At 34.8% G+C, this 17,395-nt stretch overlaps 1 protein-coding gene across 2 annotated transcripts in view; it reads left to right on the top strand.

Moving 5' to 3' along the window:
- LOC102805680 (leucine-rich repeat and calponin homology domain-containing protein 2-like) overlaps positions 1 to 17,395 on the top strand; it is a 210,610-nt gene that overhangs the window by 42,760 nt on the left and 150,455 nt on the right. For both annotated transcript variants that reach the window (XM_085498287.1, XM_085498289.1), the window contains exon 2: positions 4,286 to 4,430. In XM_085498287.1, the coding sequence (XP_085354413.1) occupies positions 4,286 to 4,430 (145 nt within the window). The remainder of the gene's footprint in view (positions 1 to 4,285; positions 4,431 to 17,395) is intronic.

The following is a 17,395-nucleotide window of genomic DNA, read 5'->3' on the forward strand; positions in this document are numbered from 1 at the left end:
TACTGTACTGTACCTCTGGCTAAGTTTGACTGTTATGACCTGGCCAAGTTGGAATCGGGTTTGACTGTATTAACGCTTCAACTAAAGGTCAACTAAACTGTCACTCTGAAATATTCAAATTCCATTCTTATTTTCACTACATAATTACTCAAAATGACACATGTGATATAGTTTTGTAGGCAAAACCAAAAAGAAGTAGAAAAAGTAACCGGTATTTTATTTAAAGTAAGCAGCCACTTTGCTACAGGGCTTTGTTTACTAACCATTCATTTGAAGTTTTTATGAATGCATGTCGTAGACAACAAATCAAATTTATTTTGTCTATGACTTGAGCAGCACACCAGTCTACTGCAATGACCCGACCAGTGTTGATAGGAAAATAGTAAATAAAGAAACACTTCTTGGGTCGATAAATATTATATAAAATGGTTTGAATGAAGTTAAACCTGAGGTGACCATTTTGACCCCTTACCCCAGGGTTTATGTTTTGGTGCCTCACACCTCTGTGTTAAAACTTCAGCAGGTACACGAGTTTTAATGAAATGCTGACTCTGTATTTCTGGAATCTTCTAATATAGCATCTACATGTACTATCACAGTGAGAAATTCACACCAGTGCTGGTAACTATATGCTTATGATGATTGCAAAAAAATTATAATCTTTAATATCCAAATGGAATAAATAACTACAAATACAAAAACAAAGGAAAGAAAATAAATTAGATAAAAGGAATCTGAAAATAGCTTAAACAGCTAATCTAGTCAGATCTTTTTGGCGAGTACCAGTAAATAAAATTTGTATATACCGATAACTTCAAACTAATGGACATTACTAAGTATTACACCTTATAATGATAGGTAAATAAACAAAATAAGATGACAGTAATGAAATAAAAGGCCAGAAGACTCCCTTACAAAACATGAGTTTTCAGTTTTCCACAACTTATCAATTTAATTTAATGTGCTACTATACCAACTTGTACATCATCTGATATAGATACATATACTGTAAAACATGTCTTTTTAGCATATTATTTTAGCTTATTTAGCTAATCTGTAATTTCACTAATTCAAGATGCAGCTAATTTAACGTAAAGTGTATTCTCACAATGAGATAGTAGACACTTTCGTTAAATTAAGATTATGTTAATTCATGCCAAGAGTCAAATCCATGAAATTATGGAAATTACATGCAGCTATATCAGTGTTCTACAGTATATGCTGTGTTTACACAATACGTTCTATTTCACCGTGTTCTACAGTACATGCTGTGTTTACACAATGCGTTCTATTTCACCGTGTTCTACAGTATATGCTGTGTTTACACAATACGTTCTATTTCACCGTGTTCTACAGTATATGCTGTGTTTACACAATACGTTCTATTTCACCGTGTTCTACAGTACATGCTGTGTTTACACAATACGTTCTATTTCACCGTGTTCTACAGTATATGCTGTGTTTACACAATATGTTCTATTTCACCGTGTTCTACAGTATATGCTGTGTTTACACAATATGTTCTATTTCACCGTGTTCTACAGTATATGCTGTGTTTACACAATATGTTCTATTTCACCGTGTTCTACAGTATATGCTGTGTTTACACAATACGTTCTATTTCACCGTGTTCTACAGTATATGCTGTGTTTACACAATATGTTCTATTTCACCGTGTTCTACAGTATATGCTGTGTTTACACAATACGTTCTATTTCACCGTGTTCTACAGTATATGCTGTGTTTACACAATACGTTCTATTTCACCGTGTTCTACAGTGTATGCTGTGTTTACACCATACGTTCTATTTCACCGTGTTCTATAGTATATGCTGTGTTTACACAATACGTTCTATTTCACCGTGTTCTACAGTGTATGCTGTGTTTACACAATACGTTCTATTTCACTGTGTTCTACAGTGTATGCTGTGTTTACACAATATGTTCTATTTCACCGTGTTCTACAGTGTATGCTGTGTTTCCGCAATACGTTCTATTTCACCGTGTTCTACAGTGTATGCTGTGTTTACACAATATGTTCTATTTCACCGTGTTCTACAGTATATGCTTTGTTTACACAATACGTTCTATTTCACTGTGTTCTACAGTGTATGCTGTGTTTACACAATACGTTCTATTTCACCATGTTCTACAGTATATGCTGTGTTTACACAATACGTTCTATTTCACCGTGTTTTACAGTGTATGCTGTGTTTACACAATACGTTCTATTTCACCGTGTTCTACAGTGTATGCTGTGTTTACACAATACGTTCTATTTCACCGTGTTCTACAGTATATGCTGTGTTTACACAATACGTTCTATTTCACCGTGTTCTACAGTGTATGCTGTGTTTACACAATACGTTCTATTTCACCGTGTTCTACAGTATATGCTGTGTTTACACAATACGTTCTATTTCAACGTGTTGTACAGTGTATGCTGTGTTTACACAATACGTTCTATTTCACCGTGTTTTACAGTATATGCTGTGTTTCCGCAATACGTTCTATTTCACCATGTTCTACAGTATATGCTGTGTTTACACAATACGTTCTATTTCACCGTGTTCTATAGTATATGCTGTGTTTACACAATACGTTCTATTTCACCGTGTTCTATAGTATATGCTGTGTTTACACAATACGTTCTATTTCACTGTGTTCTACAGTATATGCTGTGTTTACACAATACGTTCTATTTCACCGTGTTCTACAGTATATGCTGTGTTTACACAATACGTTCTATTTCACTGTGTTCTACAGTGTATGCTGTGTTTACACAATACGTTCTATTTCACCGTGTTCTACAGTATATGCTGTGTTTACACAATACGTTCTATTTCACAGTGTTCTACAGTATATGCTGTGTTTACACAATACGTTCTATTTCACCGTGTTCTACAGTATATGCTGTGTTTACACAATACGTTCTATTTCACAGTGTTCTACAGTATATGCTGTGTTTACACAATACGTTCTATTTCACCGTGTTCTACAGTGTATGCTGTGTTTACACAATACGTTCTATTTCACCGTGTTCTACAGTATATGCTGTGTTTACACAATACGTTCTATTTCACAGTGTTCTACAGTATATGCTGTGTTTACACAATACGTTCTATTTCACCGTGTTCTACAGTGTATGCTGTGTTTACACAATACGTTCTATTTCACTGTGTTCTACAGTATATGTTGTGTTTACACAATACGTTCTATTTCACCGTGTTCTACAGTATATGCTGTGTTTACACAATACGTTTGGCTCAAGCCAAGTTCGGCTCCAATAAACCCTTGGGGTTGAACTCTAATTGGATTGGACATGGCTCCGACAGTATAAAAGCCAAAATCACCCCCCCCCCCCCTCAATCGTCTTCTTCAAGTAACCTCTCATTTCAATCATGGTGGAGACAACATCGTTTGTTATTTCTGGCTTGATGAAGAGGTACATGCCCTAATATCTATTCGACAGAGTATAGAAATACTGTAATAGATTGATAGCTCAACGAAAAACAAAAAAATGGAAATTGTGCGATGAAAATGGATTGAACTCTGGTGGTTGTCGGCTCTCGTTCTTCCCCGACCATGTGAACACATTGGGGATAATCTTTGTTAATCGATTGGAGGAGCATTAGTTAGACTCCAATAGAATGCTGTCATGTAAACATAGCAATAGTTGAATATGAATACTTATGCCATAATAATGTTTGCATAAGGGATTACTTGGTGACCAATTTTGCTTTTGTTGCTTTTGACTATTGAAAGCAATATTTCAAAAACTTTCAGTCATGTGATTAACTTGAATTGCTTGGAATGTTGTATTGATGTAGGGTAGAAAGCTGTTTCTTAGGTTTTCCTCGTCTGCCTTTGTTTTCCAGTTACAATCAATTAACTACAGAAATGCTACCACCAATCTATTGGACACTTCTAACAGACTGTAATTAGAAAACTTAAGCATAGATAAAACAATTCTTTAGAATAAATGGCCAGATAGAAACCTAATAAAGCGTTAAAACTTTTTTTATATTTCTTTAGCCTACTAAATCGGCTGTTTAGTACTGTAAAATCAGAATTAGAAGTCACATCTCTAATAGTTGCCACACCCATACTTTTTGAACAATTGGGAATCAAAAATTTACCATTTCTCATATGTGTAGATGCACATGTAGGTGTTCTGTTGCATTTCACTACATGTATTTGAATATAAGCTGTGGTTTCTAATACAGATTTTAACAGATTTTTCTTTTAAATATATCAACCTATGTGCTGTTTTTTTTGTCTTCAGATTTATCTAAAAACCGCCTTAGTGAATTACCAAAAGATGTTTGTCAGTATTTATGGCTAGAAAAGATTAATTGTTACAGCAATGTTATCAAAAATATACCTGATGATATCATCAAATTAAGAGTACTTATTCATCTCAATTTAAGGTAAGTATTACTTATATATGTAATATGCTAATGTGTTAATAACAATGTAGTACTAACTGGAGAGTTACATATGGTACCATACATAATGATGTGAATGTTGTGTTCACAAACAATGTAGAAATAACTGGAGAGTTACATATGGTACCTGACATAGTGATGTGAATGCTGTGTTCACAAACAATGTAGAACTAACTGGAGAGTTACATATGGTACCATACATAATGATGTGAATGCTGTGTTCACAATGTAGGACTAACTAGAGAGTTACATATGGTACCAGACATAATGATGTGAATGCTGTGTTCACAATGTAGAACTAACTGGAGAGTTACATATGGTACCTAACATAATGATGTGAATGCTGTGTTCACAAACAATGTAGAACTAACTGGAGAGTTACATGTTACCTGACATAATGATGAGAATGCTGTGTTCACAATGTAGAACTAACTAGAGAGTTACATATTGTACCATACATAATGATGTGAATGCTGTGTTCACAATGTAGAACTAACTGGAGAGTTACATATGGTACCATACATAATGATGTGAATGCTGTGTTCACAATGTAGAACTAACTAGAGAGTTACGTATGGTACCATACATAATGATGTGAATGCTGTGTCCACAAACAATGTAGAACTAACTGGAGAGTTACATATGGTACCATACATAATGATGTGAATGCTGTGTTCACAATGTAGAACTAACTGGAGAGTTACTTATGGTACCATACATAATGATGTGAAAAATGTGTTCACAATTTAAAACTAACTAGAGAGTTACATATTGTACCATACATAATGATGTGAATGCTGTGTTCACAATGTAGGACTAACTAGAGAGTTACATATGGTACCAGACATAATGATGTGAATGCTGTGTTCACAATGTAGAACTAACTGGAGAGTTACATATGGTACCTAACATAATGATGTGAATGCTGTGTTCACAAACAATGTAGAACTAACTGGAGAGTTACATGTTACCTGACATAATGATGAGAATGCTGTGTTCACAATGTAGAACTAACTAGAGAGTTACATATTGTACCATACATAATGATGTGAATGCTGTGTTCACAATGTAGAACTAACTGGAGAGTTACATATGGTACCATACATAATGATGTGAATGCTGTGTTCACAATGTAGAACTAACTAGAGAGTTACGTATGGTACCATACATAATGATGTGAATGCTGTGTTCACAAACAATGTAGAACTAACTGGAGAGTTACATATGGTACCATACATAATGATGTGAATGCTGTGTTCACAATGTAGAACTAACTGGAGAGTTACATATTGTACCATACATAATGATGTGAAAAATGTGTTCACAATTTAAAACTAACTAGAGAGTTACATATTGTACCATACATAATGATGTGAATGCTGTTTTCACAAACAATGTAGAACTAACTGGAGAGTTACATATGGTACCTGACATAATGATGAGAATGCTGTGTTCACAATGTAGAACTAACTAGAGAGTTACATATTGTACCATACATATTGATGTGAATGCTGTGTTCACAATGTAGAACTAACTGGAGAGTTACATATGGTACCATACATAATGATGAGAATGCTGTGTTCACAATGTAGAACTAACTAGAGTTACATATTGTACCATACATAATGATGTGAATGCTGTGTTCACAATGTAGAACTAACTAGAGAGTTACATATGGTACCATACATAATGATGTGAATGCTGTGTTCACAATGTAGAACTAACTGGAGAGTTACATATTGTACCATACATAATGATGTGAATAATGTGTTCACAATTTAAAACTAACTAGAGAGTTACATATTGTACCATACATAATGATGTGAATGCTGTGTTCACAATGTAGAACTAACTAGAGAGTTACATATTGTACCATACATAATGATGTGAATACTGTGTTCACAATGTAGAACTAACTAGAGAGTTACATATTGTACCATACATAATGATGTGAATGCTGTGTTCACAATGTAGAACTAACTGGAGAGTTACATATTGTACCATACATAATGATGTGAATGCTGTGTTCACAATGTAGAACTAACTAGAGAGTTACATATTGTACCATACATAATGATGTGAATGCTGTGTTCACAATGTAGAACTAACTGGAGAGTTACATATTGTACCATACATAATGATGTGAATAATGTGTTCACAATGTAGAACTAACTAGAGAGTTACATATTGTACCATACATATTGATGTGAATGCTGTGTTCACAATGTAGAACTAACTAGAGAGTTACATATTGTACCATACATAATGATGTGAATATTGTGTTCACAATGTAGAACTAACTAGAGAGTTACATATGGTACCATACATAATGATGTGAATGCTGTGTTCACAATGTAGAACTAACTAGAGAGTTACATATTGTACCATACATAATTATGTGAATACTGTGTTCACAATGTAGAACTAACTAGAGAGTTACATATGGTTCCATACATAATGATGTGAATACTGTGTTCACAATGTAGAACTAACTAGAGAGTTACATATGGTACCATACATAATGATGTGAATGCTGTGTTCACAATGTAGAACTAACTAGAGAGTTACATATGGTACCATACATAATGATGTGAATGCTGTGTTCACAAACAATGTAGAACTAACTAGAGAGTTACATATGGTACCATACATAATGATGTGAATGCTGTGTTCACAAACAATATAGAACTAACTAGAGAGTTACATATAGTACCATACATAATGATGTGAATGCTGTGTTCACAAACAATGTAGAACTAACTGGAGAGTTACATATTGTACCATACATAATGATGTGAATGCTGTGTTCACAATGTAGAACTAACTGGAGAGTTACTTATGGTACCATACATAATGATGTGAATGCTGTGTTCACAATGTAGAACTAACTGGAGAGTTACATATTGTACCATACATAATGATGTGAATAATGTGTTCACAATGTAGAACTAGAGAGTTACATATTGTACCATACATAATGGTGTGAATGCTGTGTTCACAATGTAGAACTAACTAGAGAGTTACATATTGTACCATACATAATGATGTGAATACTGTGTTCACAATGTAGAACTAACTAGAGAGTTACATATTGTACCATACATAATGATGTGAATACTGTGTTCACAATGTAGAACTAACTAGAGAGTTACATATTGTACCATACATAATGATGTGAATGCTGTGTTCACAATGTAGAACTAACTAGAGAGTTACATATGGTACCAGACATAATGATGTGAATGCTGTGTTCACAATGTAGAACTAACTAGAGAGTTACATATGGTACCAGACATAATGATGTGAATGCTGTGTTCACAATGTAGAACTAACTAGAGAGTTACATATGGTACCAGACATAATGATGTGAATGCTGTGTTCACAATGTAGAACTAACTAGAGAGTTACATATGGTACCATACATAATGATGTGAATGCTGTGTTCACAATGTATAACTAACTAGAGAGTTACATATTGTACCATACATAATGATGTGAATGCTGTGTTCACAATGTAGAACTAACTAGAGAGTTACATATTGTACCATACATAATGATGTGAATGCTGTGTTCACAATGTAGAACTAACTAGAGAGTTACATATTGTACCATACATAATGATGTGAATGCTGTGTTCACAATGTATAACTAACTAGAGAGTTACATATGGTACCAGACATAATGATGTGAATGCTGTGTTCACAAACAATGTAGAACTAACTGGAGAGTTACATATTGTACCATACATAATGTGAATGCTGTGTTCACAATGTAGAACTAACTAGAGAGTTACATATGGTACCATACATAATGATGTGAATGCTGTGTTCACAATGTATAACTAACTAGAGAGTTACATATTGTACCATACATAATGATGTGAATGCTGTGTTCACAATGTAGAACTAACTAGAGAGTTACATATGGTACCATACATAATGATGTGAATGCTGTGTTCACAATGTAGAACTAACTGGAGAGTTACATATTGTACCATACATAATGATGTGAATACTGTGTTCACAATGTAGAACTAACTAGAGAGTTACATAATGTACCATACATATTGATGTGAATGCTGTGTTCACAATGTGGAACTAACTAGAGAGTTACATATGGTACCATACATAATGATGTGAATGCTGTGTTCACAATGTAGAACTAACTGGAGAGTTACATATGGTACCATACATAATGATGAGAATGCTGTGTTCACAATGTAGAACTAACTGGAGAGTTACATATGGTACCATACATAATGATGAGAATGCTGTGTTCACAATGTAGAACTAACTAGAGAGTTACATATTGTACCATACATAATGATGTGAATGCTGTGTTCACAATGTAGAACTAACTAGAGAGTTACATATGGTACCATACATAATGATGTGAATGCTGTGTTCACAATGTAGAACTAACTGGAGAGTTACATATTGTACCATACATAATGATGTGAATAATGTGTTCACAATTTAAAACTAACTAGAGAGTTACATATTGTACCATACATAATGATGTGAATGCTGTGTTCACAATGTAGAACTAACTAGAGAGTTACATATGGTACCATACATAATGATGAGAATGCTGTGTTCACAATGTAGAACTAACTGGAGAGTTACATATGGTACCATACATAATGATGAGAATGCTGTGTTCACAATGTAGAACTAACTAGAGAGTTACATATTGTACCATACATAATGATGTGAATGCTGTGTTCACAATGTAGAACTAACTAGAGAGTTACATATGGTACCATACATAATGATGTGAATGCTGTGTTCACAATGTAGAACTAACTGGAGAGTTACATATTGTACCATACATAATGATGTGAATAATGTGTTCACAATTTAAAACTAACTAGAGAGTTACATATTGTACCATACATAATGATGTGAATGCTGTGTTCACAATGTAGAACTAACTAGAGAGTTACATATTGTACCATACATAATGATGTGAATACTGTGTTCACAATGTAGAACTAACTAGAGAGTTACATATTGTACCATACATAATGATGTGAATGCTGTGTTCACAATGTAGAACTAACTGGAGAGTTACATATTGTACCATACATAATGATGTGAATGCTGTGTTCACAATGTAGAACTAACTAGAGAGTTACATATTGTACCATACATAATGATGTGAATGCTGTGTTCACAATGTAGAACTAACTGGAGAGTTACATATTGTACCATACATAATGATGTGAATAATGTGTTCACAATGTAGAACTAACTAGAGAGTTACATATTGTACCATACATATTGATGTGAATGCTGTGTTCACAATGTAGAACTAACTAGAGAGTTACATATTGTACCATACATAATGATGTGAATATTGTGTTCACAATGTAGAACTAACTAGAGAGTTACATATGGTACCATACATAATGATGTGAATGCTGTGTTCACAATGTAGAACTAACTAGAGAGTTACATATTGTACCATACATAATTATGTGAATACTGTGTTCACAATGTAGAACTAACTAGAGAGTTACATATGGTTCCATACATAATGATGTGAATACTGTGTTCACAATGTAGAACTAACTAGAGAGTTACATATGGTACCATACATAATGATGTGAATGCTGTGTTCACAATGTAGAACTAACTAGAGAGTTACATATGGTACCATACATAATGATGTGAATGCTGTGTTCACAAACAATGTAGAACTAACTAGAGAGTTACATATTGTACCATACATAATGATGTGAATGCTGTGTTCACAAACAATATAGAACTAACTAGAGAGTTACATATAGTACCATACATAATGATGTGAATGCTGTGTTCACAAACAATGTAGAACTAACTGGAGAGTTACATATTGTACCATACATAATGATGTGAATGCTGTGTTCACAATGTAGAACTAACTGGAGAGTTACTTATGGTACCATACATAATGATGTGAATGCTGTGTTCACAATGTAGAACTAACTGGAGAGTTACATATTGTACCATACATAATGATGTGAATAATGTGTTCACAATGTAGAACTAACTAGAGAGTTACATATTGTACCATACATAATGGTGTGAATGCTGTGTTCACAATGTAGAACTAACTAGAGAGTTACATATTGTACCATACATAATGATGTGAATACTGTGTTCACAATGTAGAACTAACTAGAGAGTTACATATTGTACCATACATAATGATGTGAATACTGTGTTCACAATGTAGAACTAACTAGAGAGTTACATATTGTACCATACATAATGATGTGAATACTGTGTTCACAATGTAGACCTAACTAGAGAGTTACATATTGTACCATACATAATGATGTGAATGCTGTGTTCACAATGTAGAACTAACTAGAGAGTTACATATGGTACCAGACATAATGATGTGAATGCTGTGTTCACAATGTAGAACTAACTAGAGAGTTACATATGGTACCAGACATAATGATGTGAATGCTGTGTTCACAATGTAGAACTAACTAGAGAGTTACATATGGTACCAGACATAATGATGTGAATGCTGTGTTCACAATGTAGAACTAACTAGAGAGTTACATATGGTACCATACATAATGATGTGAATGCTGTGTTCACAATGTATAACTAACTAGAGAGTTACATATTGTACCATACATAATGATGTGAATGCTGTGTTCACAATGTAGAACTAACTAGAGAGTTACATATTGTACCATACATAATGATGTGAATGCTGTGTTCACAATGTAGAACTAACTAGAGAGTTACATATTGTACCATACATAATGATGTGAATGCTGTGTTCACAATGTATAACTAACTAGAGAGTTACATATGGTACCAGACATAATGATGTGAATGCTGTGTTCACAAACAATGTAGAACTAACTGGAGAGTTACATATTGTACCATACATAATGTGAATGCTGTGTTCACAATGTAGAACTAACTAGAGAGTTACATATGGTACCATACATAATGATGTGAATGCTGTGTTCACAATGTATAACTAACTAGAGAGTTACATATTGTACCATACATAATGATGTGAATGCTGTGTTCACAATGTAGAACTAACTAGAGAGTTACATATGGTACCATACATAATGATGTGAATGCTGTGTTCACAATGTAGAACTAACTGGAGAGTTACATATTGTACCATACATAATGATGTGAATACTGTGTTCACAATGTAGAACTAACTAGAGAGTTACATATTGTACCATACATATTGATGTGAATGCTGTGTTCACAATGTGGAACTAACTAGAGAGTTACATATGGTACCATACATAATGATGTGAATGCTGTGTTCACAATGTAGAACTAACTGGAGAGTTACATATGGTACCAGACATAATGATGTGAATGCTGTGTTCACAAACAATGTAGAACTAACTGGAGAGTTACATATTGTACCATACATAATGATGTGAATGCTGTGTTCACAATGTAGAACTAACTGGAGAGTTACATATGGTACCAGACATAATGATGTGAATGCTGTGTTCACAAACAATGTAGAACTAACTGGAGAGTTACATATTGTACCATACATAATTATGTGAATACTGTGTTCACAATGTAGAACTAACTAGAGAGTTACATATGGTTCCATACATAATGATGTGAATACTGTGTTCACAATGTAGAACTAACTAGAGAGTTACATATGGTACCATACATAATGATGTGAATGCTGTGTTCACAATGTAGAACTAACTAGAGAGTTACATATGGTACCATACATAATGATGTGAATGCTGTGTTCACAAACAATGTAGAACTAACTAGAGAGTTACATATGGTACCATACATAATGATGTGAATGCTGTGTTCACAAACAATATAGAACTAACTAGAGAGTTACATATAGTACCATACATAATGATGTGAATGCTGTGTTCACAAACAATGTAGAACTAACTGGAGAGTTACATATTGTACCATACATAATGATGTGAATGCTGTGTTCACAATGTAGAACTAACTGGAGAGTTACTTATGGTACCATACATAATGATGTGAATGCTGTGTTCACAATGTAGAACTAACTGGAGAGTTACATATTGTACCATACATAATGATGTGAATGCTGTGTTCACAATGTAGAACTAACTGGAGAGTTACATATTGTACCATACATAATGATGTGAATGCTGTGTTCACAATGTAGAACTAACTAGAGAGTTACATATGGTACCATACATAATGATGTGAATGCTGTGTTCACAATGTAGAACTAACTGGAGAGTTACATATGGTACCAGACATAATGATGTGAATGCTGTGTTCACAAACAATGTAGAACTAACTGGAGAGTTACATATTGTACCATACATAATGATGTGAATGCTGTGTTCACAATGTAGAACTAACTGGAGAGTTACATATGGTACCAGACATAATGATGTGAATGCTGTGTTCACAAACAATGTAGAACTAACTGGAGAGTTACATATGGTACCATACATAATGATGTGAATGCTGTGTTTTAAAGTCCCTGTGAAATGTCTGCTACTTTCTCGCCTAAAATCATTTATTAGTACATTAATATTAATTATTTTTAGCTCCGCTGTCGACTTTGTCGAGCGGAGCTTATTAGTCCCCGTTCGGACGCAGTCCGAAAACGGGGACTTATGTTTTGCCCTGTGTGCGTCCGTCCGTCCGTGCGTCCATGATCACCTGTATCTCAAACATGCATGGACCGATTAAGTTCAAACTTCACTCATACATCACACATTATATGGGACATATGCACATGCATTTTTTTCATGATCCGATTAACGATAGCCGAATAGCGGCCATTTTAAGGCCGAAAATGCATCAAAATCGCACATTTTCACCATTCCGGACCCGGATCTCAGTTATGCATGGACGGATTTTGTTCAAATTTGGTACATACATTAAACATAATAGGACCTTGATGCACATCATTTTTTTTTTGGATCGGGTTCGAAATGGCCGACTGGTGGCCATTTTGTTTTAAAGAATTCAGTTCTGGATCCGTATCTGAGACATGCTTGGATTGATCGAGTTCAAACTTCACACACACAAGGTACATCATGTCACAAATATGTATGTGCATTTGTTTCATGATCTCATTAACGATAGCCAAATGGCGGCCACTTTAAGGCCGAAAATGCATTGAAATCGCACATTTTCACCATTCCGGACCCGGATCTCAGTTATGCATGGACGGATTTCATTCAAATTTGGTACATACATTAAACATAATAGGACCTTGATGCACGTCATTTTTTTTTTCGGATCAAGTTCGAAATGGCCGACTGGCGGCCATTTTGTTTTAAAGAATTCAGTTCTGGATCCGTATCTGAGACATGTCTGGATTGATCAAGTTCAAACTTCACACACACAAGGTACATCATGTCACAAATATGTATGTGCATTTGTTTCATGATCTCATTAACGATAGCCAAATGGCGGCCACTTTAAGGCCGAAAATGCATTGAAATCGCACATTTTCACCATTCCGGACCCGGATCTCAGTTATGCATGGACGGATTTCATTCAAATTTGGTACATACATTAAACATAATAGGACCTTGATGCACGTCATTTTTTTTTTCGGATCAAGTTCGAAATAGCCGACTGGCGGCCATTTTGTTTTAAAGAATTCAGTTCTGGATCCGTATCTGAGACATGTCTGGATTGATCAAGTTCAAACTTCACACACACAAGGTACATCATGTCACAAATATGTATGTGCATTTGTTTCATGATCTCATTAACGATAGCCAAATGGGGGCCGCTTTAAGGCCGAAAATGCATTGAAATCGCACATTTTCACCATTCCGGACCCAGATCTCAGTTATGCATGGACGGATTTCATTCAAATTTGGTACATACATTAAACATAATAGGACCTTGATGCACGTCATTTTTTTTTCCGGATCAAGTTCGAAATAGCCGACTGGCGGCCATTTTGTTTTAAAGAATTCAGTTCTGGATCCGTATCCGAGACATGTCTGGATTGATCAAGTTCAAACTTCACACACACAAGGTACATCATGTCACAAATATGTATGTGCATTTGTTTCATGATCTCATTAACGATAGCCAAATGGGGGCCGCTTTAAGGCCGAAAATGCATTGAAATCGCACATTTTCACCATTCCGGACCCGTATCTCAGTTATGCATGGATGGATTTTGTTCAAATTTGGTACATACATTAAACATAATAGGACCTTGATGCACGTCTTTTTTTTTCGGATCAAGTTCGAAATGGCCGATTGGCGGCCATTTTGTTAAAGAATTCAGTTCTGGATCCGTATCCAAGACATGTCTGGATTGATCAAGTTCAAACTTCACACACACATGGTACATCATGTCACAAATAGATATGTGCATTTGTTTCATGATCTGCTTAACAATAGCGGAATGATGGCCATTTTAAGGCCGAAAATGCATCAAAATCACGTATTTTCACAATTCCAGAACCGGATCTCAGTCATGCATGGATGGATTTTGTTCAGATTTAGCACAATGTGTTGTACATATGCAGGTGCATTTCGGTCATGATCTGCTTTGAATGTATATGTCACTCAAATATGAACGGAACGGGGACGTGTCATTGACAATGACTTGTCATATGAGTGATTGTCCTCCGCCCTCCGTCGTCGTCCGTGTCAATGTTTTACTTTTTCAACTTCTTCTTGAAAACTGCAAGCCTGAATGCTTTGATACTTGGTGTACATGTACCTTGGGTAGACCTCTCTTAGGTTTGTTCCTTTCATGTTGATATCTTCAATTCTCTAATTTTGGTGAATATTTTTGTCATTTTTGGTAGAAAGTGATATTTTCGACTTAAAAACTGTAAGTCCGATTGCTTTGATACTATACAAATTGTTCATTTTCTAATGATGTCTTCAGTTCTTTAATTGAAATGTGCATTGCTAACAGTGGAGCTATCTCAGCCGATAGGCTGCTTGTTATGTTTCTAAGCATAAAATATTTTTTTTAAGTGAAAAACTTAAAACTCAGTCTACGGCAACTTTATTTTTGTGTATTTTAAAACGAGGCTCCTCATTAGCTTTGCATACAGAAATACCCCTGATGACGTATGGAGGGGAAATTGCTTGACAGCTTTGCATTGCCGATACCTGTATCCTACTGGGCCGCGTTAGCGTTGATATTCGGGGTTATATTCAGCACCTACCTCTTTAAAATGCCATTAACTTAAAACTTGGTTTTTGCTTAATGAATACTGGTAATCAATTCATATGATACAGCGAGGATATCGTCCATCGTGAATTTATTGGGAATGCGTAGACCATGTAACCATAAGTTTTGTGATTATTTCTGTTTCTTCATTGTAAAAGTCAATGACGACGTAACTAAATTCGTAATTTTATTTTCTATCAAAGACGCAATAACCCCCTCAATCTGTCACATGGTGAATTAAAATTGGCATTTGCACTCTTTTCTTAGGGGGGTGCCCACCCCTAAAAATCATGTTTTTCTGAGTTGAGTATACTGGGCGTTGACGCTGTATATTTGGCACATTTCTTATTTCAATTTTCTTGTCTTTGACTAAATTGCCACTTATGCCATTGTTCCTTGGGAAAGAGTGGACCATAAAGAACACATATCATCAAGTTTATCGTAAAGATTGAGTGAACTAGATACAAAATTCATTGTATGTACCTTCTAGCGTAGCTGGTCGCCGTGATCAACAGCGTACTACAATCACAGTCAATTATATGGTGGTCTTTTGAAGTAAGTTTGAAGTGTCAACATATATTGCCAAAGAACTCTCCACTATCTTTATGTTGATGTTTTCCAAGTTTGTCAAAATCAAGTTTGACGTCTGGGTATGTTCATACACTGATGTATTCCATTGATAGTCTAAGTAAAAAAAAAGAAAATTAAAACAAAAGCATTGAACTATAGCAATTTTTGGAATACAGAAATAATAAAAAATGATAAAATGAGTCGATGATTGGTAAATCAGTAAGTAAATGATAGCCGTGTGCAAGGGAATTGACATCCTGTTGAAATGGGTGAATGCGTCACAATGGGGACAAGTGCATGAATAGCAGTGTTTGATTGGATAAGAAAAATAATAGAGAGCAATACACAGTAAAAATTCAGTGTGTTATTCGAGTTAGTGTGATTGTCATAATTACAACATCACATTAAAAATTACTTGGTCGCAAAATATTGTCAGTCCACTTATTACGCAGATCAAATTGCAAAAAAATCGTGAAGTTGTCATTCAACACCAATCACCAAACAATTCAGAAACATTTTGACAGCAAAATTAAAAACAATTACCAATGTGTCAGTGCTGCGTAATTTCCTGTTTCATGTCACGTCACACCATTGCTACCTCTTAGTCTTACCTAACACAAACTACATGGCCTCTACAAAACGTTATTAAGATTCCCAAAACATTTAAAACCTTTACCAGATGTCTCTCCCACTTCTGAAAGCCGACACGGTGAACTTGGGCTGATCCTAAATCTGGTTCTTTAAAAATTCTTAGTACTGTGCTAGGTTTAATTTTTCTACACTTGTCTTTAAATCTACATTGTTCTTTTATAAATGGGAAAAGATGTTCAGCGAATTTGCGGTACAATGGTATAAGAGAACTTCCATCCAAGCTTTTTAGTCCCTGTTGAACTTATGGATTGACCTCTGTGTGTCCATGTGTCTGTGTGTGCATCCGGACTTGCCTGGACCGATTACATTCAAACTTCACACATACATCATACATAATATTATACATATGCACTGTCAATTTGTTTCATGATCTGATTCAAAATGGCTGAATGGCGGCCATTTTTGTGCTGAAAAATCATCAAAATTAAACAATTTCTGGATTGATTTTATTCAATTTTGGTGCATATATTATGGGACCTTGATGCATGTCATTTTATTTTTCAAATCGGATTCAAAATGGCTGATGCTGTTCAAGAGCAATATCTCTCAATATGGAC

This window comes from Saccoglossus kowalevskii, chromosome 1, assembly GCF_978046115.1.
Source record: "Saccoglossus kowalevskii chromosome 1, keSacKowa6.1, whole genome shotgun sequence".
In the NCBI taxonomy this organism is placed as follows: Eukaryota; Metazoa; Hemichordata; class Enteropneusta; family Harrimaniidae; genus Saccoglossus; species Saccoglossus kowalevskii.